Source organism: Girardinichthys multiradiatus, chromosome 1 (assembly GCF_021462225.1).
Source record: "Girardinichthys multiradiatus isolate DD_20200921_A chromosome 1, DD_fGirMul_XY1, whole genome shotgun sequence".
Lineage (NCBI taxonomy): Eukaryota > Metazoa > Chordata > Actinopteri > Cyprinodontiformes > Goodeidae > Girardinichthys > Girardinichthys multiradiatus.
In genome coordinates this window covers 28,079,132-28,106,387 of record NC_061794.1, presented here as the reverse complement: position 1 = coordinate 28,106,387, position 27,256 = coordinate 28,079,132, and the positions used below count along the sequence as shown (strand labels likewise).

Here is a 27,256-nt window from a genome sequence, read left to right as displayed (position 1 = left end):
ATGTCTTCGTTATCTCATCGTTTTCCAGTTACTTTTTATTTATATTAAAAAGAAGACACATAATCAGACTATGCAGTCAAGCATGGCAAATGACTATTGTAATTGTATTTTTTTTTTGTTAACAAAAAAAGACACGGGCTGCATGGTGGCGCAGCTAGTAGCACTGCGCCACCGTTCAGTTGGAATAACCTGGAATAGTTAAAGATGATAAGTGAAATGTACAACACATTGATTATTTTAATAATAATAAATATGAACTAACAGTCTTCAAATGTGGCATATTATACTCCAATTCAAACCTTTGGAATAGGTCAATGGGCTATACAAAATATGTTAATTAAATTTTTTTGCACAAAATCATTCTCATACAATTAGATTTTACCTCCTCAGTTTCCCCTTTTTTAGCTCTTTTCAGAATGAGCTGTTTTAGGGCTCACTTTTATGAAACTTAGCTGTATCTTGCTGCGCCCAGCACTTCGTACACATGAAAATTAAACCCAAACTTATTAAGGGCAAAACATAGTCATGCGTACTTGACTCTGCAGATGTCCTCGTGGACTGAAGGCGGACACAGCCACTCTCTGCCTTGCACTGAGAGGTATATTTCTCTTCTTCGTCCCTAGTCTGGTCAATGGCCTTTAACACCACCTTCTTTTTTTTTTGTTTTTCCAAAGCTACATGGCAAATTAGTTCTGCCTTCACATCCAATGAAGCCATGATAGAAAGTGTGGGAAATGTAGGAATTTGTCACCAGAAATATAGGAAACTGGTACTCTCGACTATGAAACCATCCGCGGACAGTTCGTGTGACTATGTTCTGCCCTTGAGACACAACAAGTACTTACATTTCATCTGCAGATTTGCCACCAACAGTAGAGACTGAATTTTCCTTCAGTCTAAGTCTTTCTGCAAATCCTGACGTGTACTGATGTGAGTGCGCAAAGCTGTCAGTGGTGAAGTGATCCATGCAAACTTGTACAGTCCTTGGCCATGTGACTGACATTGCCCTCAAAAATAAAAAGAAGCCACGAATCTCTGTTATACGACAGCGGGAGAATGTGCATGGACACACGTGGGTCTTTGCAGCCAACAACAGAACATTATGCTTTTTATCTTCGATCAGATGCTTTACTTGAGATAATAAAAATCTACATGTAAATGTAAACTTTCTGAAAGTTTATTGCTTCTTTTATTTTTAGCACATGTTAGCATTGATGCTGCTAGCATCAACTTTCTACTCAGAAACTGGACCCATTCTGTCCTCCAGTGCCTTGGCAACGCAGGCTTCAGGCATTGCTGAGTCAGTGCCTTGGGCCAGCGGCTCAGATAAAGCTCAAACCAGCTAGGATCCACAACGCCTCCCTTAACCTCTTGTGACGAGGGGGGTGAAAAATCATCCAAATCAAAAGATCTATCTGTGGCAAAACAACCAGTGTTGCTCTGCTCACTCTTCGTGTTTCAATATGAAAGCTGCCAATTTGCCTCGTTCTTCTGACCACACCGCCGCTTAACCCCTCCACACTTGGCCATACCCCTCTCTTGGCACTGCCCACTTTGGTGGCATTTCTCAAAATGTTAGGTCTTTTGGTGTTTGCAGCAAAATGCTGCATATCCTCTATAAGTCGGTTGCTGAGAGTGGGACCTCTTCTACCATCATCTGCTAGGGTAGCATCAGAACCAGGGATTTAAAAAAGCTCAACAAGGTAATAAAGAAAAGTGGCCCAGTTCTGGGGACTCCTCTGAAAACTCTGGAGATCATTGTGCAAAGAAGTATTCTTCATATAATTCAAGAGCATTATGGAGAACCCTGAGCATCCTCTTCGTGAGACTGTTGTACAACAAGAGTGTCTTCAGTCAGAGGCTTCTTCAGCTCTGCTGTGAAACAGACTGCTACGTGTTAATGAGCTACAACAACATAAAATTTTCCTTTGGGATAAATAAAGTATTTTTGAATTAAAGTGAAATTCTAAAAGGATAGACATTTGAGTTGAAATTTGAGGTGATAGCATGTTGCATAAGAGAGACTTATACAAGTTTTGTTTGTGATTTTTGTTTCAAAGATGGGTTATTTTTCGAAGAAAAGCAGTTTGCTGTATAATCACTTTACAAGTGAACTAATCAGATCCGTATTCTGGTTTGGTTCACCAGAGTTAGTATCTTGGCTTTTCCTATTTGGCCAGTCTCCTAGAAAACACCATGCAACAGAAATTGAAACTCCATCCAATGTTAGTCATTCTTTAAGAGAACATATGCTTTTAAAATTTTCCTGTTCACACTTAAATCATTCAGTTGTGGTCTATATAAAGTGGAACTGCAATTCTTTGGTCAGAATTCCTTCTTATTGTAGCTCCACAAGCCATTTTTTTTACCCCTGTTCTTAGGTGCGTCTGAGAGCAACTCGTTTTGGTGCGGTCTTTTTAAATGCTGTTGAGGCTCTTCACGTCCTGCCCCCTACAGGTCAAGGTGCGCTCCACTTTAACCGGTTCGCCCATTTTTATAGTTTGAAAATGATCTAGCGCCACAGAAAACACACAAAATTTGCACAAAAAATGCAAAGCTGTTTATGTAAGAATACTATTCAAAAGACGCAGGATGGTTATGTCCTCAAGGAACTAAAAGCAGCACACAGCGCTGACATAAGCAAAAGGCACATTGCTATCAAAACAATGGCCAGGACGTCATATCAACACACAATAAGTTCATGTCTAAAATAAAGTTTGCCATCATTTTAGCGTTATTTGCAGCTTACCGCTTTGCTGTGTCCGTTGTTTCCATAGACAGAAGGAACTGACCCATTAATCAGATGAAGTCTTTCAGAAAATCCTTCTTGATACTGGCCCAGTTTGCTGAAGAACTCTTCCTTGAAGTGAGGAAGTAGGTATTTCCTTACTGATGTGGGTAGATTTCAATGAAAACTAAAATTTAATCAGGCGCTTCAAAGAGGTTCTGATGCTGGGTGGGTGACGGTGTAATGAATTGTGTGGGTTAATACACCCAACAACCGAACCCAACTTATCCTCTTTCAGCCTAAGCTTGCTTAACCTTGGACTACAAAATTGCACCAAGAAATAAATACGGCGGGTACGTGAAATTGATCGGCCGGAGGTCCATGACCGTATTTATCTGTTCCACAGCAAATACTGTTATGCAACAGTTGGAAAAACGTAACAGATGATAGAGAAAACTGAACGGACTGAAAAATATGACCCAAACAGAGTATAAAGATATCTCTGCAACACCTGGAGAGACTAAATTCACTCCTACTTCAGTTCCAACTACAAAAGAAAATGCACTTAAAGGCTGAAAAAGGATTATACATGATATGTCCTTTTTAAAGAAAAAAGTGAATAAAAAAGTCACAGTAGTAGGGAGGTAGCAGATACATACACAAACATGGGCAGAACAGTTGTGGACAGGCTTGGCATGACAAACAGTATGTATCCACAAAGAGTAGACAGAACAGCAGAGGATGGCAAAGTTGAAAACAAAGAAACTGATTTGCATGAAGCAGGTGGACTGGATGAAGCTGATTATGGGCTGACTGTGGCAGGGACTGGTAACTAAAACATGAATGAGCTGAACAGAGATGCAAGTAAACAATATAACCAAAGTAAAATATTACAGATGTAACAGAATGTAAAATGCACCATGAATAGAACAAGTAAGAAACTAAACCTAAAGGAATGAACGGAAGCACCACCTGGAAAACATAAACAATCATGATCAGTGGAAAAACCCAAAACAAAACCCAAACAGCTACAAATCATGACATTACTCTTAAATTACATGGTAATGACCCAGATGTAGACTTTATACATGGTGTTGGACAACCAATTCCTAGTCAAATCTCTTCATGTTAGGAAAATGCTGTTTTGCTGAAGTAATATGCTAACACATTGGATGTGCTGCTGCTTGCCACTATTTCTAACACATGTTGCATGTCACCTTCACATAGTTTTGTCCAAAGTAAGAATCGTGATTTCATAGCTGTAATAGATGTTTTCTGCCAATTTAAGCATAATTTATTCAACAGGAACTGAGCTACCACTTGGTTTATGTTTTGTTTTTGCTAAATGAAGGCTCCAGTTTACACATGATTATTGGAAACATAGTCATGTGTGTGGAGAGAATATAACTGTGTACACCTAGCTTTAATTTTGTGGCTGCAAAAGGAAATAGATTAGGACTTTTTAAAAGGTAGTTCAGAAATTTAAGGCTAATGTAAAAAAATAATAAAAGTAATACTTTTGGATTTGTGAACCACGATGGAAACAAATATGTAAAAGTTTTTTTTTACATGTTTATCAGGGCTAGCTAAGGAAATGAGTGCAAATTAATGTGATGTCCTCTGAAGTTAGTGAAACATAACTTTTGCGTACAAGTGTTTGTGCACATTAACTTAATATTGTTTAAATTAGTGGCCTCGGGTGTCTCAACAAGTTAACAAACCTTCCCAAACACAGTTGACAGAGAGAGGAGTCTTGAAGGAAAACGGAGAAGTTGAGAGGAGGATAATTCTAGGTTCGAAAGTAGCTCTGGGATATTTTTCTCAGAGAAGAACTGATATAGTGTGATTACAGAAAAAAAGGGGGGGGGGGGGGACTAAAAAAATCAATAATAACTCTGTGATGTGTGGTGTTCTCGTAAAATCACAATCAAAACATCATGGGGAGTCGGTAATTTTGGAATTTGGTAATGACTGAACTCACAACTCTATGTAAAAAATTCCCCCGAGGAGGCAAATGATTGAAGGAAACCACAAGAAAGAAGGCATTAGAGGGGTTGCTCACACATGATGGTACCAATGGGTTCTGACAAACCTGACTTGTCATTCTCACAGCCTTTGCAATAATAGTACTACATCTGACAATACTAAATGTTCTCTGTTTTATTTGTGCAAAACGTAAAAAAAAGGTTTTCACTTTAATATAAAATATTTGTTCACCTTTAGGTTCAACCCAAAGTAGATGGGCTTTCAGCAGTCAGCCCTATGGTATGTTCTTTATGTTGTGACTGTTGTCTGTGTTGGGTCAACTGCTTACATCAGCACCTCAAATATAATTAAACTGGGCAATCCTATAGTATTTCTAATTGTAATATAGTATACAGTATTCATATAAAGGCTGGATAAGTCTGGACTTTGATTTGACTATGATCCAGCATAATAAGTATTTTCTGGATAATTAAAAGAAAGAGAAAATTGACTAATGAACTTGTATCTTTAGACTTTATTTTCAGATCCATCCATCTATCCATCCATCGATCCATCCATCCATTGGATTGACAAATTGCTCCTCAGCTAAACATTTTTGTAATTCGAACACTGATGTTAAAATTTGTTAAATACAGTCCACCTGTATGTAAGTTAATTTCAGTATAAATACAGCTGTTCTGTGAAGGCCTCAGAGGCTTGTTAGAGAACATACAGATCAGAGAGCACAGCAGACAAGTCAGGGGTAAAGTTGTATAACAACTTAAAGCAGGGTTGGGTTTCAAAACCAAAGGTCTGAGCTTTAAATGTCTCACAGAGTACTCTTCAATCTGCCATCCGATAACGGAAAGACTATGGCAAATCTAACAGGACATGGCCATCTACCTAAACTAACAGATTTACTACAGGCCATTTGGGGTACAAAGCAAACATTTGTGAGACGGTGCTCTGGTCTGATGATACCAAAATTTTACTTTTTATCGTCTCTGGCAAAAAATATTTTTTGTACAAAATTCATATTGGATATCACGTCTAACACACTATTTTCACAGTAAAGCATGGTGGCAGCAATATCATGCTGTGAGGAGGTAAAGACTTGCACCTGAAATTGTATGCGCAGGTGGTTGTACAAAGCATGGAGCCAGCATCAAATATAAATGCATGGCAAACCATTTCCTTCCAATTCTTAGTTATGTGCTACTTTGTATTGGTCCAACACATACAATTCTAATCAAATACATGGACATTTTTGACTGTTGTGTGAAAATCTGAAAAAGTTCAGGGAGTGGGAATACTTTTGAACTGCAACTCCAGTTTTCCAGTAAGAATGCTGATGAAATGGAAATATCTTCTTTCAGTTGTCCTCTTCATTTTATTGTGAATAAAAATGTAAACATGGAATTTAGTTATTCATTATTACCTGCATTAGAATATATATCTATATTCTACATTACCGGAACATCTCGGGCCTTTGTCCAGAACTGTACTTTCAGCATAATAATATGTGTTTTGCCAAATATTTTTTACAATATGTCTTTGTCTTTTTATCTGTTCACAACATTCACCCCGCAATCACGCATACATGCGCACACCTAAAGACCCAAAAACCAGAAGAAACTGTCAGAATCTGTCCAGACATCGCAGATCGTCTAAGGCTTCTCGAGCAGGAAGTGGCCCGGTATAGAGAAGAGTCTGGAAAGTCCGAGGCTGAGGTGGAGAGGCTAAAGGGAGCACTACAGGATGCTGAAGTGGAAAAATCGTGCAAGGAGAAGAAAATTACTGATCTTGAGAGGTGAGGGTCAAAAAGTCAGTGGCATTCATCTCTACCCCAGCACATGCACCATCTGGGTGTCCTCAAAGAGCAGTCTTCTTCTTACAGACCGGATCTTGAAAAGATCTCAAATCATTACAAAGTGCTCTATTTATAAAGGACTATTACATCAGATATAAACTGTTAAGGTTGTATATTCCTTCCACTTGAAACCACTTCCACCTACTCATACTTCTTCTCTTATGTAATCCTTGGAAGGCAATACATGATTTGACCTGTGTACATTAATAAGTTTAATAAATTGATTTCATATCTTATTTTTTGTTTCTGTATACATCTGCAGACCTGGGTAAGTAGATACTTAGTGTGACTGTTAACCACACCTTCATACAGTCTGCATGTTCATGTGTGCTCTTGGAATCCTCTCATGCCTGTTGATTTTATTCATAAAGTAAGTTTCTCACAAAGCCCAGATTTTGTCCCATACGATTGACTCAGGCCTCATTCCAGTGACACCAATAGCACCATTAGGACCTTTATGTTTTTTGATTTATAACAGCAGAGATGTGACTTTACTTTGTGTTGACTTTTGCAAAAATTCTTCACATTTCACTGCTATCAGGGCTTCTCTCATGTGTGTTTTCTCTTCATATCACATAACATTTTTGTGTTTTTACCTCAGTTTCTGTGAATTCAACCGATAAAAGCTTCTCTTTCCATCGTTGCATTTCTGTAAACACGTTCAGTGTGTGTATTTGTTTCTAGGTGTGTGTGTGTGTGTGTGTGTGTGTGTGTGTGTGTGTGTGTGTGTGCACTTTGAGTTTACCAGGCGGTAGCTCACCAGCGGCATGCCTGTGGGAGGTGGTGTATCTAACCCATACACTGGCTGTTTATACTGTTCTGTTTATTACTGGCGGAGTGCTACTCAATTATCATTTGATTTATGGATTGGCATAGTGTGTATATCTACCCGAATGAGTAGGTATTCAGTGCCTGTGCAAAACTACTGTGTGCGTGCTTTGTGTGCACATTCAATACCTGCGGCGTATACACAAACACAGGTTGAATACTTAATAAGATCTTCATACCCCTTGAACTATTGCGCATTTGCTCAAACTTTAACTGAAGTGATGGACAAGGATGCATGATTACCAAATGTGTTTTTTTTTACAAATACAATTCTGAAGATTGTGGCATGCATTTGTATTCAGCCCCCCTGATTCAATATTTTGTAGAACCACCTTTCGCTGCAAATACAGCTCAAAGTTTTTTTAGAGCATGTCTCTGCCAGATTTGTCAGCTCTAGAGACTGAAATGTTTACTCAGTCTTCTTTACAAAACAGCCAGGTTGGGTGCAGGGCTTCCAGGAACATTGATTTTTAAGTCTTGCCGATGTTTTCATTTAAATCCAAGTTTGGACATTGACTGGGCCAGTCCAACACATAACTATGCCTTTATCTGAGTAATTTAATTGTTGCTCTGGCACTAGGTGTGCTAGTGGAAGGTGAACCTTGACCCCAGTTTTAAGTTTTTTGTAGCCTCTAACAGGTTTTCTTCCAAGATAGCCTTTTATTTAGCTAAATCCATTTTACCATCAACTCTGGCCAGCTTCCCTGTCCCAACTGAAGTAACATATACCCACAGCACAGATGCTGTCACCAACAGGTTTCATAGGAAAAGTGTTTTATAGGTAATGTCTTCAACTACACATACCATTTTGTATATACAATAAAGCAAAAAGTACTCTTTGTTCACTAATGTTCTGTCACAAACCTCTTAGGCCTTTACAAAACAACTGTACTCATACTGACATTACATTGTACACAGTTGGACTTGTTTAATTAATTAGCTGACTTCCAAAGGCAATTATCTATATGTATCAGTGTAAAGTGGCTAAACACTAGAGCATATCACACATATTTTTATTTGTAAAACTAAATTTAAACCATGTATCATTTTCCTTCCACTGCACAATTGTGCAATACTTTGTCTTGCACTGTGACATAAAATCTGTAATGAAATACATTCAACTTTGTGACCTTGAAGTGAAAAAAATGAAAAACTGCAAGCAGTATAAATACTTTGACAAGACACTGTATCTGTAAAAATAAGCCTAAAAAAACATGTATCCTTTACCGTTTGTTAGGTAACCTTTTAATATCTGTAGTTGGTTACTTCTCTCTTTTTAGTGCTTTTTAGCCCTACCTTTAGGTGTGCTCTCAGTAACTATATTTAAAAATGGTGAGAAGTCTGGCTTGATGGGCTGCATTTACTGGATCCACCAAGGTTTCCTGCCTCATTCATTACTTGTTTTACACACTCCCTTTTCTGGGACATTGTTCAAAAGCATATGCTTCAAATAGTATAAGACTACATTAGCTCCTGCACAGCTACTGCATAGAGCCTCCACTGTGTTTTTTCGTGTGCGTGCATTCATTATGCCTCGTTCACACACATGGGTTTTGTTTGCATGCAGTTGTTGGAAGCCACACATATTGTTTTTCTCTTTGTATGTGAAGCCATCCAGGAGTCCTTGGGATAGTTGGAAGGGTTTCTTTTCCCCTCAGCTCATCTATCTTTGGGGCGGCTTTTGGGGCTGCTGTCTCATTAGTGTCAACTAGGCTCTCCTATCAGCTAAACCCTTCCCCTCTGTTCGGCACACACAGGTCAAAGGTCAAAGACACAGGTTATCAAAGGAGGATCCATTATAATCATACAGTACAGCTCCACATATAAATTCAAATTTGTTTTTCAAACTTACAATAAGAGGCACTAGTGCTCTTGGCTGCAGTATGGCTTTTTCCTTTTTTGTTTAGATAAATATATTAAATATTTGCAGAGTAGCTGTGCACATGTGTTCTGTGACAGCATGGATGGAGTGTTTGTGTGTGTGTGTGTGTGTTGAATGGACATCTGTGTCAGAGCATACGATATGTAGCAAGGGATGAATGTCTTTTTAATCATATTGTTTTTGTTGGATCTAAGTCAACTGACCTATTAACCACCATTTAAATAGAAGGAGAAGAGAACAGATGAGCACAAAGACACTTTCTCATCCATTTGGAAAAAAGGCAAAAAGGGTCGTAACGTGCAGGTCATTGCAATAAATAAAATCTAACAAAGCCAAGACTATTCTTCAGCTGTTTCAAAGCTTACATATATCAGTGAGTTAATGGAAGTCACTTTATTTATATGTAATCTAAGTTATTAGAAAAGAATGACCATATTTTGGAGTATGACATATTAGATGGCCCATTAATCACAGCTCTAGTAAACTGAAGCATATCAGGTTTTACTTATTCTTAAACAATGGTTTTTAAAGGCATTATTGCATCAACCCATCTGAAATTTTTTACGTTTTCAGATGAACAGCGCCTTGCAAAAGTATTCATAGTCCTTGAACTTTTCACGTTTTGTCAGGTTACAACTGAAAACTTCCAATTAATGTGATAGACCAACACAATGTAGTGCAAACTTGTGCAGTAAAGCGAAAAGAATACATGCTTTTCAAATATTTTTTCCCAAAGAGAAATTTGATTGTATGGTGTGCATTCTTATTTAGGCCCCTTTGCCATGATACATCTAAAATAAAATCCAGTTTCACCATTGCCTGCAGAAGGCAATGGTTACATTGGTTACATACTGCCAAATAAAGACTACCTGTGTGTAGTTTAATCTCAGTATGCATATAGATACGAGAGTACCAAGAAAGTAACCATTGTTGAAGGAAAGCCATAAGAATGCCACAAGCAAGGAGGGGACACAGCCCCCTTCAATACAGAGTGGCCTGGACAGATGACCCACTTTAGTCTTGAAATATAAAAGCTGACTTAAAAAAATGTTTAGTTGAAAACTAATACTGCACACTGCCCTAAACACACCTTGTAACATGTTGGTGGCAACATCATGAAGTTCCATCTGAATGGAGCTAAATATAAGGCAGTCCTGGAAGAAATCCTGTTAGAGACTGGGTCAGAGGTTCAGCTTCCAGCTGGCTCACAACCCTAAGCATAGAGTCCCAGCTAAAGTAGTTTGGATTAAGGCATATCCATGTGTTAGAAAGTCCAGCCCTACAAATAATTGAGAATATATGGCTAGATGTAAATGTTGCTGTTCACATATGTTCTCCTTCCAATCTGACTGAGTTTGAACTATTTGAACAAAGAAGAATGAAGTTTCTCCCTATATACTGTATATAGCTGGTGGAAAGCAGGTGAGACATACTCCAAAAGATCTACAGTTGTAACTGCAGCAACACAGTTTTGTTTGTGGCTGTAATGTGACAAAACAATAAAGTAGCTCAAGGGATGTTAATAGGTTACATAAAATGAAATGTGAACACCTCATTTTTTAAAGGTAAATATTAAGGCTTTGTTGTAATTTATTTATCATTCCTTTGATCTCTGGTGTATATGTTTTACTTGTGGGATTTTTCTTCAAAAGTTTTTTATGTAAAGCTATTTCAGTTCTATACATTTAATTAAAATAAACCCCCACTTTGAGGGGCTTAAGCTTTCAAATAAATCAACTTTTCAGTCTCACCCTACCACAGAAACCTACAAGGTAAGCATTCTGGTATGTGAGGGAGGGTTCAGGAAAAAAGGAGGTGTGTGTAGGTGTGTTTGTGGGAATATGAGTGTAAATGTGTGCATGACTCTGCCAGGGGTGAGGCAATGGTTGTATGTATTGTAGGGGAAATTTAGACAGGGTCCCACATGAGGAAGAAATTAGTAGTTGGTGGCTTAGAAATTCTGACAAACAACAATTTTCATACACACAAATACAACTTTGGCCCCTTTCCTGTGATTATAATCAAACACCAGATGCAGTAATGCTTGACTGAATTCCAAAACACACATAACGTCTAAAGTTTCTTTTTCTAATATTTTTCATGAAAATATTTGTAAAGTGTTTCTACTGCAGGTGTTGGTGCAGATTAAGTAGTCATTTTAGCATTACCATTGATTTGTAAATGTCCTGCTTTGCTGCAGAACTACACTGCTCAAAAAAATAAAGGGAACACTCAAATAACACATCCTAGATCTGAATGAGTGCTCCTCCTGTTCCTCCTTGCACAAAGGCGAAGGTAGCAGTCCTGTTGCTGTGTTGTTGCCCTCCTACGGCCTCCTCCACGTCTCCTGGTGTACTGGCCTGTCTCCTGGTAGCGCCTCCAGGTTCTGGACACTACGCTGACAGACACAGCAAACCTTCTTGCCACAGCTCGCATTGATGTGCCATCCTGGATGAGCTGCACTACCTGAGCCACTTGTGTGGGTTGTAGAGTCCGTCTCATGCTACCACGAATGTGAAAGCACCACCAACATTCAAAAGTGACCAAAACATCAGCCAGAAAGCATAGGTACTAAGAAGTGGTCTGTGGTCCCCACCTGCAGAACCACTCCTTTATTGAGTGTCTTGCTAATCGCCAAAGATTTCCCCCTGTTGTCTATTCCATTTGCACAACAGTGAAATGTGAAATTGATTGTCAATCAGTGTTGCTTCCTAAGTGGACAGTTTGATTTACTTGATTTACCCTTTATTTTTCTGAGCAAAATATAAACAAGTGGCACCTGCAACAGAAAGGGTGCATGCAATGTGCTCAGTCTATATCATCATGCTACACTTTATTGCATTTCAACATAAAGAGACCTAATGAATTTTTCTTATTTTCTTGTTCATGCACCCATTAATGTATTGTAGTGGAAAAATGAAATCGTAGTAGGCTTGTAAAATACACAGCTCTGTAGGCATCATAAAGAAAATATCAGCCACAAATACTCCCTCGACTTTTTGGAAAACTTTACTCTCCTTTTTTATTAAAAAAGATAGTGAAAGATATAAACTGGAATATTTTCAAATAAACTTCCTCCTTTAAACCTTTTAATAAAAGGGAAATTGTATGTAAAAGTGCATGCTTCTTTGAGGCAGACTTTAGCTAATAATCCCAGTCTAAATTATGAGCACAATTTCCTGCTGCTGGTAACTCCAGCAGCAACAGTGATGCCACTGTTTCCTGGCCAAAGACAAATTAGCTGTAGTCTTCAGGCTGGAGTAGATTGCCTAAATGGCCGTTTCACAGTTAAAACATCAAGAATCAATAATTTAACAAGAGGAACAGTTGTATTTTCACATACAGGTGGATTGGATAACTCTTTCCCTTGATAAAGCATTAGAAAAAAAAAAAAAAACATTATCTCTCCTTCCTGAACAGTATGATGGCTGGACATTTCCTTGGTGTTTCTGCTTGCATGTAAACAGATGAACGGTGAACGAGGCACCTTCAAGCTTCTGGTAATTGTACCCAAGGAATAACCAGAATTCTGGGGACCGGATAGCTTACCTGATTTCTTTAGAATTTTCCTTGATTTCACAAAAGGAAGCTGTGTGTTTAAGGTGTTGTCTTAAAGGGTTTCCTTTGTCAGCCAGAAAATTAAGCTAAGCTGCTTATGTTGGAAAGTGGACAGATGCAGTATATCCTCCAGATGGATAAAGCAAAGGAAATTGTATAAATAATGCTTATTACATTTAGGTCAGGGGGGTAAAAGCCTTGTTTTTTTGCAATGACACATTAAAAAATGTTCTTCCTTCAGTAATAAACTAGTCTGAATCCTCCCTCATCCTCTTTCACCCTCCCCAACCAGTAGGCTTCATTCTAAGTGCCCTCATTTGCCTTCACCAAGGTCAAAACACTTAAATTCATGTTTTACTGATAGCTTTATGGGGGTATATCAGGTATCAAACGGGACCAGTGTGCCCGTTAGTTTGTACACCTGTGCCAGTAGAGTTTATGTTTGTGATAGCTGATATGCCCTGATGTAAACTCTGCTCTTCATGGACATGCCTCTGAGCTTATAAAAACACACAGAGAGATTTAAATCAATCTAAACAGTTCTCTTTTGATATGTACGTGTTCACATGAAAATTGACTATATGTGTATGTTGTTATCAGTTTAAACAGTGTTTACTTATGCATTGGTTTAAAACACAATGTAAGCAATAAAAGCTCTGGATATCTAAATCAGTTATTAATAAGATAACTCTTATTTACAATAAACACACTAACCAGAGGCAGTAAAAGGACAGGTACAATATATGTGTGGTTTTCTAATGATGGATTTAAACAATGTCATAAATGTAGTAATTCTTTACAACAAATTGTCCCTCAAAGGTTTTAAGAAGGTGCTGGTGTGTGTGGCACAGTTGAGTGTGGTAAATTAATATATTGTTTTGTTTGTCATACTTCACTCTAAATGCACACTAACATCAGTCATGAAGACGAATACACACCAGTAAACACTCACATCATTCCTAGTGCTGTGACAGCAATATTTGCCCTCATGTGGGGGCTTCTTGTAGCTTTTACCCAGAGCAAACACACAGTGTGGATGTGGAATAATAATGTGGTGCATTTTAACAGCTGCTTGGTCACAGCTTAATTACAGGGCTTGAGAGTTCTCTTGAGCACTAATTTGTCACTGTCAGCTTACTGATATATATATATATATATATATATGTATATATATATATATATATATATATAGAACTGCCACCTTAACGTGGTGGAGGGGTTTGAGCGCTTGAATGATCCTATGGCAAACAGTCCAAAAAGCAGTTCAAGACGCCTTCATGAGGACCACAAATTGGAGGCATGTGACGTCGTCCAGTACGGGGGTCCCACCCTGGAGCCATGCCTGGGTTCGGGACTCGTTGGAGAGTGCCTGGTGGCTGGGTTGCTCCTCGCGGGACCTAGCCGGACCAAGCCTGAATGAAAGATGCGAGGCCATCCCCCAGTGGGCCCACCACCTGCAGGGGGAACCATGAGGGACTGGTGCAAAGAGGATCGGGCAGTTGACGAAGGTGGAGACCTTGACGACCCGATCTCCAGATGCTTAGGCTGGCTTTAGGGACGTGGAACGTTACCTCACTGGAAGGGAAGGAGCCTGAGCTTGCTGCATATTTTGGACACTCGGGTGAAGAAAGGGGTTGAACTGTCCACTGATAACCATTTGTTGGTGAGCTGGATCCGCTGGAAGAGGAATAAGCCGGACAGACTTTTGGCAGTCCCAAGTCCCAAGTCTGCTGGTAAGGTCTGGCGGAGCCCTCGGCGAAGGATGCATTCAACTCCCACCTCCGGGGGAGCTTTAACCAGATTTAGGGGGAGGTTGGAGACAGAGTCTGACGGGTACCGTGAAGCCAAGCATGCGGGGCCCGGGCTGTGGCAGAGGCAAAAATTCGGCCCTCTAGCCAAGACCTACAGCATGCGCTGGGGCAGTTCTTAGCTGAGTGTGAAGCAGCTGGGAAGATCAGCTCCTCCAAGTCTGAGGCCGTGGTTCTCGCCTGGAAGAGGGTGGCTTGTCCTCTTCAGGTTGGAGGGGACCTCCTGCCTCAAGTGGAGGAATTCAAATATCTTGGGGTCTTGTTCACGAATGAGGGGAGAATGGAGCGGGAGCTCGACAGATGGATTGGTGCGGCTGCTGCAGTAATGGGGACGCTGTGCCGGTGTCTTGTGGTGAAGGGAGAGCTTAGCCGAAGAGGGAAGCTCTCGATTTACCAGTCAGTCTACGTTCCTACCATGACTTATGGCCATGAACTTTGGGTCATGACCAAAAGAGCGAGATCCTGGATACAAGCGGATGAAATTAGCTTCCTCTGTTGGGTAGCCGGGCACTCTCTTAGAGATAGGGTGAGGAGCTCGGCCATCCGAGAGGGGTTCGGAGCAGAGCCGCTGCTCCTCCACATTGAGAGGTGCCAGTTGAGGTGGCTCAGGCATCTATATTGGATGCCTCCTGAACACTTCGTTGGGAGGTGTTCCAGGCCTCCCCATAGGGCATCCTCCCAGTGGGACGGCCTAGGACACACTGGAGGGACTATGTCTCTCGGCTGGCCTGGGAAAGCCTTGGGCTCCCCCCACTGGAGGTGGTGCCTGGGGAGAGGGAAGTCTGGGTGTCTCAACTGAGTCTGCTCCAGATAAAGCGGAAGACGAGAAGTACGAGTATATATAAATGTATATCTATATCTATATAGACATAGTAAAACAGTACTGTGCAAAAGTTTTAGGCAGGTGTAAAAGCTGCTGTAAACAAAGAATGCTTTCAGGAATGGAAGTGTTAGTAATTTATTTTCATCATTCAACAAAATGCAGTGAAATAACAATCAATATTTGGTGTGACCACCCTTTACCTTCAAAACAGCATCAATTCTTCTTGGTACACTTGCACACAGCTGAAGGAACTCTTCTGATAGGTTGTTTCAAACATCTTGGAGAACTAACCACAGATCTTCTGTGGATGTACGCGGTCTCTTCATGCAATCCCAGACACAATCGATGATGTTGAAATCAGGGATTTGTGGGGGCCATACCATCACTTCCAGTAAGTCTTGTTCTTCTTTACACTGAAGATAGTTCTTAGTGACTTTAGCTGTATGTTTTGGATTGCTCACTTAGCATTTTGTAAATTGACAAAAATAAACAATCATCATTTATATTTCTGAAAGCATTCTTTGTTTACAGTATTTTTTCACTCCTGCCTAAAACCTTTGCGCTGTATTGTATATAGATATAGCTATATAGATGTTCAAAAATGTTTAAGGTTATTGAAAATTTCATTAATGTTAGTTACTCATTTCACTAAGTAAAACACATTATATAGATCAATCACTTATAGACTTTTCAAGATTTAATTATGATGATTTTATACCACAGCTAATTAAAACCCGTTTCAAATTTGACTATCACATCAGACAAATGACAACAAACATTTTCGATGTGGATATATGGGCTTAATGAAAAGTAGGCTTGAGGTTGTTATTTAAAAAACTTATTTTGCACTGCTCTTTACATTATTGTATTTTCTTTCCTATAAAATGGCAGTTGCATTTCTTTTTCCCTAACGGATTTTTACTGGCCCATTTATTCCCGTCGTTATTTTTTTGTTTTTGCTCACTGTATTGCCTTTCCTGTCTCAACATGCATCTGGAAGAGTATAAACAATGGGGGCATGACAGAAAAAGAGGGTGTGGTCTTTGGAATAGCATCACTGCCTCAGCTTCTTTCCTGTTGGCAAAGGTCAAATTTCCACAGAGTAGGTGGCCTAATTATGGCTGGCAGGTTTTTGAACAATGTGCTGCTAGCAATGGCTAACTTTTGTCGTATTGTTTGTAAAGACGTTTGGCGCATTGCAGATTTCAAAGTAGGTAGCGCTGTTAGATAGTTTACTGTATGCTGTTGACTCTAAAGGCTCTCACAGAGTTGGGCGTACTGTGAGCACTGGGCACTCCGGTGCACTGTGTTTCAAATTACATAGAAGACCGTACCAATTTCCTACATTTCAGGTGAAAAATTCCTACATTATCTGGGCGTGGCGCTGATGGTGTAGGGATTAAGCGCGCAACCATATGCAGAGGCTACAGTCCTCAATGTGGCTGTCCCGGGTTCGAGTCCCGGACCCGGCAACATTTGCCGAATGTCTTCCCCTCTCTCTACCCCTCTCCTGTCTGCCTACTGTCAAAAAATAAATAAGTAAAAGCCACTAGTGCTGAAATAATATCTTAAAAATTTCTACTTTTCCCACACTTTCTTCATCCCTAGTTAGGTTTAATGGCAATATACAGGTCCTTCTCAAAATATTAGCATATTGTGATAAAGATAATTATTTTCCATAATGTCATGATGAAAATTTAACATTCATATATTTTAGATTCATTGCACACTAACTTAAATATTTCAGGTCTTTTATTGTCTTAATACGGATAATTTTGGCATACAGCTCATGAAAACCCAAAATTCCTATCTCACAAAATTAGCATATCATTAAAAGGGTCTCTAAACGAGCTATGAACCTAATCATCTGAATCAACAAGTTAACTCTAAACACCTGCAAAAGATTCCTGAGGCCTTTAAAACTCCCAGCCTGGTTCGTCACTCAAAACCCCAATCATGGGTAAGACTGCCGACCTGACTGCTGTCCAGAAGGCCACTATTGACACCCTCAAGCAAGAGGGTAAGACACTGAAAGAAATTTCTGAACGAATAGGCTGTTCCCAGAGTGCTGTATCAAGGCACCTCAGTGGGAAGTCTGTGGGAAGGAAAAAGTGTGGCAGAAAACGCTGCACAACGAGAAGAGGTGACCGGACCCTGAGGAAGATTGTGGAGAAGGGCCGATTCCAGACCTTGGGGGACCTGCGGAAGCAGTGGACTGAGTCTGGAGTAGAAACATCCAGAGCCACCGTGCACAGGCGTGTGCAGGAAATGGGCTACAGGTGCCGCATTCCCCAGGTCAAGCCACTATTGAACCAGAAACAGCGGCAGAAGCGCCTGACCTGGGCTACAGAGAAGCAGCACTGGACTGTTGCTCAGTGGTCCAAAGTACTTTTTTCGGATGAAAGCAAATTCTGCATGTCATTCGGAAATCAAGGTGCCAGAGTCTGGAGGAAGACTGGGGAGAAGGAAATGCTAAAATGCCAGAAGTCCAGTGTCAAGTACCCACAGTCAATGATGGTCTGGGGTGCCGTGTCAGCTGCTGGTGTTGGTCCACTGTGTTTTATCAAGGGCAGGGTCAATGCAGCTAGCTATCAGGAGATTTTGGAGCAATGTCCATCCCCTGTGTGTATGTATATATATATATATATACATACACACAGGGGATGGACAATGAAACTGAAACATCTGTCATTTTAGTGTGGGAGGTTTCATGGCTAAATTGATTGGACCAGCCTGGTAGCCAGTCTTCATTGATTGCACATTGCACCAGTAAGAGCAGAGGGTGAAGGTTCAAGGTTTAGCAGGGTAAGAGCACAGTTTTGCTCAAAATATTGAAATACACACATTATGGGTGACATACCAGAGTTCAAAAGAGGACAAATTGTTGGTGCACGTCTTGCTGGCGCATCTGTGACCAAGACAGCAAGTCTTTGTGATGTATCAAGAGCCACGGTATCCAGGGTAATGTCAGCATACCACCAAGAAGGACGATCCACATCCAACAGGATTAACTGTGGACGCAAGAGGAAGCTGTCTGAAAGGGATGTTCGGGTGCTAACCCGGATTGTATTCAGAAAACATAAAACCATGGCTGCCCAAATCACGGCAGAATTAAATGTGCACCTCAAGTCTCCTGTTTCCACCAGAACTGTCCGTGGGAGCTCCACAGAGTCAATATACACGGCCGGGCTGCTATAGCCAAACCTTTGGTCACTCATGCCAATGCCAAACGTCGGTTGCAATGGTGCAAGGATTGCAAATTGTGGGCTGTGGACAATGTGAAACATGTATTGTTCTCTGTTGAGTCCACCTTTACTGTTTTCCCCACATCCGGGAGAGTTACGGTGTGGAGAAGCCCCAAAGAAGCGTACCACCCAGACTGTTGCATGTCCAGAGTGAAGCAGGGGGGTGGATCAGTGATGGTTTGGGCTGCCATATCATGGCATTCCCTTGGCCCAGTACTTGTGCTAGATGGGCGCATCAATGCCAAGGACTACCGAACCATTCTTGAGGACCATGTGCATCCAATGGTTCAAACATTGTATCCTGAAGGTGGTGCCATGTATCAGGATGACAATGCAAAAATACACTCAGCAACACTGGTGAAAGATTGGTTTGATGAACATGAAAGTGAAGTTGAACATGTCCCATGGCCTGCACAGTCACCAGATCTAAATATTATTGAGCCACTTTGGGGTGTTTTGGAGGAGCGAGTCAGGAAACGTTTTCCTCCACCAGGAGGCCCTACACCATACTAATAAATTATTGTGGTCTAAAAGACAGTGTCATTTTCCTCAAAGAAACAAGGACTGTACAAACATGGGCTGAAAGACCACTAAGACCAATTTGTTTAAACATGTTCTGTGGTCTGAGGAAAGTAAAATGAAAGTTTTTTGCCATAATGACCAGTGTTACACTTGGAGGAAAAAACACTTAGGCTTTCAAACCATCCCACCTGTGAAGTACACAGATGGGAGTTTCATTTTGAGCAGATGTTGTGCTGCAGGAGGGACTAATGCACTTCACAAACTAGAAGGCATCATGGGGAAATAACATTGTGTGGACATATTGAAACAGCATCTCAAGACATCAACCTGTAAGCTGAGGAATGAGTGCAAAAAAACCCTTCCAAATGGGCAATTTCCCTAAGCATAAGGCTAAAAGTAGGTTAGGAACAACAAATTCCAAATTTCTAGGGGACATGACATAACACCAGGTACACCAATTCTGTAAGATTGAGAAATTCCTTTTAAACTAGAAAAATGTCTGACCCAAGTCATACAGTTTAAGTAAACAGTTTTAGCATTTATTTTTTCCAGAACACAGTCTTTCAAAAGCAGTTAGGCTTACTGTAGAAATCTCAAAGTAGGTATTTTGTGATATTCCTTAATAGAAATTCAATTCAGGTCATTTATATTGCGGCAATTCACAGCAAATGTTTTCTGAAAGCACTTTACAAGCAAACCGATCCAGTTTCTATACAGACATACTGTATATAGATAAATGTACAAACAAACAAATTTGACACCTTAACCCATTTGATGTCTTTTCTTGGACACAGCTGTCCCATAGAGTAGGGTATACTTTATTTTGAGCTGTTTCTGTAAAAGGCCAGCCACACATACTGTCAACCCAACTTTGTTCATTGTGATGTCTTCCTGACACCAGTCTCTTCCTCTATAATCTATAGTATGGCCAACTGGTTTTAGACCACAATAATTTATTAGTATGGTGTAGGGCCTCCTTTTGTGGCCAATGCAGCGTCAATTCGTCTTGGGAATTACATATACAAGTCCTGCACAGTGGTCAGAAGGATTTTAAGCCATTCTTCTTGCAGGGTAGTGGCCAGGTCACTACGTGATACTGGTGGAGGAAAATGTTTCCTGACTCGCTCCTCCAAAACACCCCAAAGTGGCTCAATAATATTTAGATCTGGTAACTGTGCAGGCCATAGGACATGTTCAACTTCACTTTCAGGTTCATCAAACCAATCTTTCACCAGTGTTGCTGTGTGTATTGGTGCATTGTCATCCTGATACACGGCACCACCTTCAGGATACAATGTTTGAATCATTGGATGCACATGGTCCTCAAGAATGGTTCGGTAGTCCTTGGCAGTGACGCGCCCATGTAGCACAAGTATTGGGCCAAGGGAATGCCATGATATGGCAGCTCAAACCATCACTGATCCACCCCCATGCTTCACTCTGGGCATGCAACAGTCTGGGTGGTACGCTTCTTTGGGGCTTCTCCACACCGTAACTCTCCTGGATGTGGGGAAAACAGTAAAGGTGGACTCATCAGAGAACAATACATGTTTCACATTGTCCACAGCCCAAGATTTGCGCTCCTTGCACCATTGAAACTGACGTTTGGCATTGGCATGAGTGACCAAAGGTTTGGCTATAGCAGCCCGGCCGTGTATATTGACCCTGTGGAGCTCCCGACGGACAGCTCTGGTGGAAACTGGAGAGTTGAGGTGCACATTTAATTCTGCCATGATTTAGGCAGCCATGGTTTTATGTTTTTTGGATACAATCTGGGTTAGTACCCGAACATCCCTTTCAGACAGCTTCCTCTTGCGTCCACAGTTAATCCTGTTGGATGTGGTTCGTCCTTCTTGGTGGTATGCTGATATTACCCTGGATACCATGGCTCTTGATACATCACAAAGACTTGCTGTCTTGGTCACAGATGTGCCAGCAAGACATGCACCAACAATTTGTCCTCTTTTTAACTCTGGTATGTCACCCATAATGTTGTGTGCATTTCAATATTTTGAGCAAAACTGTGCTCTTACCCTGCTAATTGAACCTTCACCCTCTGCTCTTACTGGTGCAATGTGCAATCAATGAAGACTGGCTACCAGGCTGGTCCAATTTAGCCATGAAACCTCCCACACTAAAATGACAGGTGTTTCAGTGTCATTGTCCATCCCCTGTAGATCCACAGTATAAATAAATCAGAGTGAACGTAAATTGACCTGTATGTAAAGAGTGTGAAGAAAATATTACGGTAACCACCCAGCAGCAGTTCTAGAAACTTTCTGGAATATTGATATTGATAATCACTTAATGATCCTGCCAATTTAATAACCAACTATTCTGGTTTAATAAGCTTAATGTTTTTTTTGTTTTTTTTTCAGTATTTCTAAACAGGTCATGTCTTGTTTGCTTAAACTTTGTGAACGCACACTGAAATAAATTAATTTGCTTGCTCGGACAATAGAAACTCAAGGATGCAAAAAATGTTTTCCTTGATTATATAATATTTATCACCAAAGTTTAACCGGTTCTAGTTTGTTTGTGTCTGTTTGATTGTTTACATTTCTTTATCCGGCATTTCATCACTGGTTGTTGTTTATTTTCTCTACTCGAAGGCAAATCAAGTGTCCAAGTATCCAGAAGCAGATGACGCCTGGTGAGATAAGGAAAGATGTGGCTGCAGATGGACACCCACACTCTTTATCACAGGTTTGAATACCATTATGTATGTATGCATATGACCACATTTCTGGTGTCGGGACAACATTCTCAATCCATTGTCAGACCAGTGAGTTCAATCTGCTTTATATTAGAATCACAAACTGTTTCTTTTCTACATCTCATCCCTTTCCAAGCCATCCATTCAGAAAAGTCATGTTCCCCTTGTTTCAGTCCTTAGCAAAACAAATACACAACAAAATGTTTGGATGGTAATAGTCACACACACAGTTTGTCAATAGTCTTGATTTGCCAATTCTGATGTAAATGCTGCATATCTAATTCTGTCTCAGGCGCTTTACTCTCTTAGCATTCATTCCTCGAGGCATGCTTGGGTTGTGCCACCACTGTGCCCCAGTAGATCCAAGGCATATCCGGTTTCAGATTCCAGTCATTGATCAATTATGACCCACCCACTCTTCGGAAGCTCTTTTTTATAACTGGGCTCTGACAACAACCAAGACTAAACCATTTTGTTTTTAGGCTGTTTGTCCTAGTTTATATGTCTAGTATTAGCCTAAAATGTCCGCAAAATATTTAATAGTTTATTAAATTCACCATAGGTGGAGTTTTTCATTGGTGACAAGCTTTTAGGAATTGGAAAATCAGCTTGTGAAGTGCTGGTTAGTTGTGTTCTTTGATTTGATAATGATTTTAAAGCTCTGCATCCTCAAATTACTATGTAAAAGCAAAAATAGCAGTAGTCAGGTCTGTTATTTTTCGTTTTATTTACTACAATTATAAAAGAGACATTTTTTAATCTGCATTTTTAGTACCAGTTCTTGTAGGTATGTGTAATGACATAAACAGTTCTTTGTTACATAAACCAGATGACACTGAAGTCCATAAATCACATGTATTAATAATCTCTAGTTCAGGTCTTTCTGCTATTGAAGAAAATTATCAAAGGTTATTGTACTGAGCCTCCTATGTCTTTAAGCGCTGTTGGATTGGGATTCACTTTGTGAAGTGTTTTTTGCTCTTCTGATATATTGTAGCAAAGGGACATTCACTCAATGGTCACTTTATTAACTACACTTTGCTAGTACATTACTGGGATCTCCTTTGCCTTTAGAACTGCCCTTTGTGGCATAGATTCAACACGATATTTGAAATATTCCTCAGAGGTTTTGACACATATTGACAGGATATCATCATAAAGTTGCTGCAGGTTTTTTAGCTGCACATCTATGGTGCAAATTAACTGTTCCACCACATCCTGAAGCAGCTCCTTTGGATTACGATCTGGTGACTGTGGAGGCTATTGGAGTGCATTGAACTCATTGTAACTGTCATCAAAAGATGATTTGAGCTTTGTCTCATGGTGTGTTATCCTGCTGGAAAGGCCATCAGAAGATGGGTACACTATGGTCATAGAGGGATGGACATGGTCAGCAGTAATACTCAAGTAGTCTGTGGAGTTTAATCAGTGCTTAACTGGTACTAAGGTGCTCGAATTGTGTCAATAAAATATTCCCCAAACCATTATACCACCACCAACAGCCTTGCCTGTTGATACAAAGCAGAATGGATCCATGCTTTCAAGTTGTTTTGGCCAAATTCTAAGTTTATCATCTAAACTTTGCAGCTGAAATTTAGACATATTGGAGAAGTAAAAATTTTTCCAAACTATGATTCTCCAGTTTTGGTGAGCCTGTGCTTATTGCTGCTATTCCCTGTTACAGGTGATAGAAGTGAAACTTGGCATAGTCTTCTGCTTTGACATGTTGTACATTCAGATGGTATTCTGCATATCTTGATTGTAACGAGTAGTTATTTGATCCATTGTTTTCCTTTCTTCTCAGACATCAACAAGGTATTTTCCTCCACTAAACTACCCCTAAATGGATATTTCTTATTTTCAGATTATTCTCTGTAAGCTTTAGAGAATAATTTGTTCTTCTTTCTTTGAGTATGCTTAAGTTGAATGGAACATAATACTTTTGTTTTTCAGCTTTAACAATGGCTTACTGAAAATTTTAATTCTCATAGTTTCCGTTGAAATAGATCTGATAGTCAAGACATTTCCAGTCGTACTTCTGCAATCCCACATTACCACAAAGGGTTTGAGATTTTTTTGCTGTCTTCTATTTGCTTTGAGGCAGGAACTTATCAGTTTTTGTCCCCGACCAAAAACATTTTTTTCTTTGTGTATGAAAGAAAACCTAAAAACGTGTTTTGCAGCATAATTTACATAATTGAGGGAGAGATTGAATGACTTTTTATACAGTATATCTAAACCAATGTTCAAAGAATTGTCACGTTAGCAGCATCTTAATAACCCTTCAACTTTATTCTAAGGTCAAAAACGTAACAAAACACTGCAGGTACAAACCAGAGTCAAGATCCAAAAACTTACATAAACACTGCAGGTACTCATGGCAAGGATGAGGGTAGTGAGTGTGAGCGAAGGAACCACACAAATACAATGACACAAAACCAACTAATATACTGAGGGATAACAAAAGGGCAGGTAATCAAAGAAACAGGGAACAGGTGTGACAAGGAAGCAGGGAGGCAGAGGGAGCAGGTGAACCTAATAAAACTAAAGCATGAGGAAAAGAACTAAATGACAAGACAGTGAGCAGACCTAAAATAAACAATAAACCAAGATAAAATAAAACATAGAATCAAGAATAAACATGAACTAAAGGAAACTGAGAAACTGGAGGTAACACAACAACCTAAGATCTAAGGACTTAGCAAAAAGAAACCATAAAGAAACCCTGACTACAAAAGTAAACAAACCTAAACCAACACTGATAGCACAAACTGAGAAAGAAGCAGAGGAAATGAGGACAAGAATAAAAGTAAACAATAACTATAGCTAACCTATAAAGGAGGGACTGGAGAATAAAGATAAACTAGAGAAAACAAAGCTAAGAGGGACAATGAATGTAAAGGGGACTAAAACTGAGTAATTAATAACTAAAAGAGGAAAACTAATGATGAGAGGAGTAACAGAAAAGAAACTAATAAATAGGAGTGCAAAGGAACCAGTACAAAACATGAACATAAAATGAGAGCAAAGATAAGGAACCAGAGGACTGTAATAATGATGATAATAATGAAACCATTCTATGAACATAAATAGGAAAGAAACACCAAGGGAACTAAGGGCGAGAGGAGAACACACTGGGAGGCAAAAAGAAAACAGAACTGTCAGAAAACAGAAAGCAATAAACATGAATACAAAACCACAAACAAGAACATCTAGCAAAACAAAACACAAAACCACAAACAAAGTCCAAAAATGTCACACCCTGACAAGAACGGCACTCTGTTTTTAAATTACAGTCCGCCGAAGGAGAGAGAAACAGTTTATTTGATCGATTAGACTTCCTTATCTGTTTTAATCCTCATTAAAGAAGGAAATGACCATTTAATTATTTCCCTCTTATCTTTAATGAATGGCTTTGTTTCTGAATCCAAGAAACCCCAATACATCAGAGCACAGAATCACACAATGAATCTGCTTAACCCTCCCCTTTCCCACTAACCTCTTATTCACAAATGAAATAGGAATATAGCTAAAGTTCCTTAGATGCTTTCCACCAGTTAAATCAGATTTTACCTATAGTCATATTTCAGGCTACAACACAGACTACCACAGAGCTATTAGGACAGTGTGCAGGATATCACATGACAAAAATTGAAGTTGATTTTGAGGGATATTATAAATAAATGTTTGCGTTAATCATCCAGATTAAAATGGTTAAAAAACCACCCCACTTTAGAAACTCTGAGTTACATTTAGACGGATTGGGTATTACTTAAGGAAAATTAAGACCAGTGCCATTTTTAACATCAGCGGTTAAACAAAAATTACATTCTTGAAACTTGAGCAAATGACAGCAAAGAGAAAGCCACCTCCCTCCAAAAAGGACATCTGTGAGATGTTAGCTACAAACATAAACATTAGATAAATATTAAATATTAACATAAAACATTGCGATTCATTTCACAAAAAAGAAAGTTAAAAGGGCTATTTTTGAATGTAGATGAATATTTAATATGCCTGAGTATAATAGGCAGCGTGTTCTGCAAATGGAGGGTCTAAATATTAGAGGGCTGGCATTAGTTTGCCACAAACTGTGATCTGGGAACTGTTAGCAGTGCTCTATTCTAAATGGTGAGGAAAGCACAAATAATAGCAAGAGGTCTGGGATATACTGTATATTGGATCTAAGGAACTTAAGCCTTAGATGGTGAGAAGCAAGAGTTTGGAACTTGCAAAATTAAGCTGGAAACCATTTCATGTAGACAGGTACATTGGTAATGTTTTTATAACCTTTAGTCCTGTGCATTAGTACAACATATATAATCAGCTCATAGATGAAAAAGCCAGCTCTGACTGATACTTGAGTAAAGTGATCTATATAATCAAAGTGGCAGTAAATTATTTGACAGGCTTTAGCTCAGAAAACTAAGATGTTAGATTAAAAAGACTGGTAAAGCAATAACAATGCTCTGATTGACAATACCGCAGGTGATGCTTCTTCTTGAATGATTAAATGAACTTTAATTTATAGTAAGTAGTTTGTCACTTTAAGTAGTGCAGTGTCTGAACAATGAAGTAGTCTAAAACAAGGCAACTATTAAAGACACTGACATCATTCATATATCAATGATATCAACTGTTTCATAGTATTTTTGTTAAGAACAAGACAAAGAGTAGCTCCCTCTAGCCGTAGATAGGCGGGTCAAATTAGTTGTTTTCTTTAGCAACAGATTAACCATGGTATATTCAAAACTGCCAGGAAAAGAACCAGAATCTCAAGAATTATTTATTTAAGATAACAAGGGCTGGCTAACCTCTAAGAATATTTTCTTTCACAGTCTAGAGGAAACAATATCTACATTGCAGGAGGAGCTCATGCAGGAAACTGCATGCTAAACTGTACATAACATTGCTAAATAGTACATAACTGTACATAACATCTTCCAGGCCACTATCTATAAAGATGCTTTTAAAGCAGTCTGTACTCTGTATATTGTGCTTGCTCCAGCATTGAAGCTGTGTTATGGCCTCTGCCTCCATCTATTTCACCATGCACCCTTTTTTATTTTCCTTTATCTCTCGTTCCATCAGGAACATAGCACGCTCCAAGGGTAAACACACACAAATAAACTCTCCCTGTCATTCTAGGACAGTTTATGTGGGACGAACCGATACCATCTCTTTGCTCCATTGTCTCCAGTGCCCCATGCTGCACTTTGCAAACACAGAGAAAGTACACATCGGAAATATTAATTTCAGTTATCCGCACAGGGCTTTTATTTCTCTTTCATCTGTTATGATAAGACAACAG

The 27,256-nt window shown here is 39.6% G+C and overlaps 1 protein-coding gene across 1 annotated transcript in view; it reads left to right on the top strand.

The window, feature by feature from the left end:
* Positions 1-27,256, top strand: part of LOC124867204 (ERC protein 2-like) — a 263,676-nt gene that overhangs the window by 98,477 nt on the left and 137,943 nt on the right. The window contains exons 12-15 of the mRNA XM_047363523.1: positions 4,952-4,993; positions 6,310-6,503; positions 6,826-6,831; positions 21,842-21,935. Coding sequence (XP_047219479.1) covers positions 4,952-4,993; positions 6,310-6,503; positions 6,826-6,831; positions 21,842-21,935 — 336 coding nt within the window. The remainder of the gene's footprint in view (positions 1-4,951; positions 4,994-6,309; positions 6,504-6,825; positions 6,832-21,841; positions 21,936-27,256) is intronic.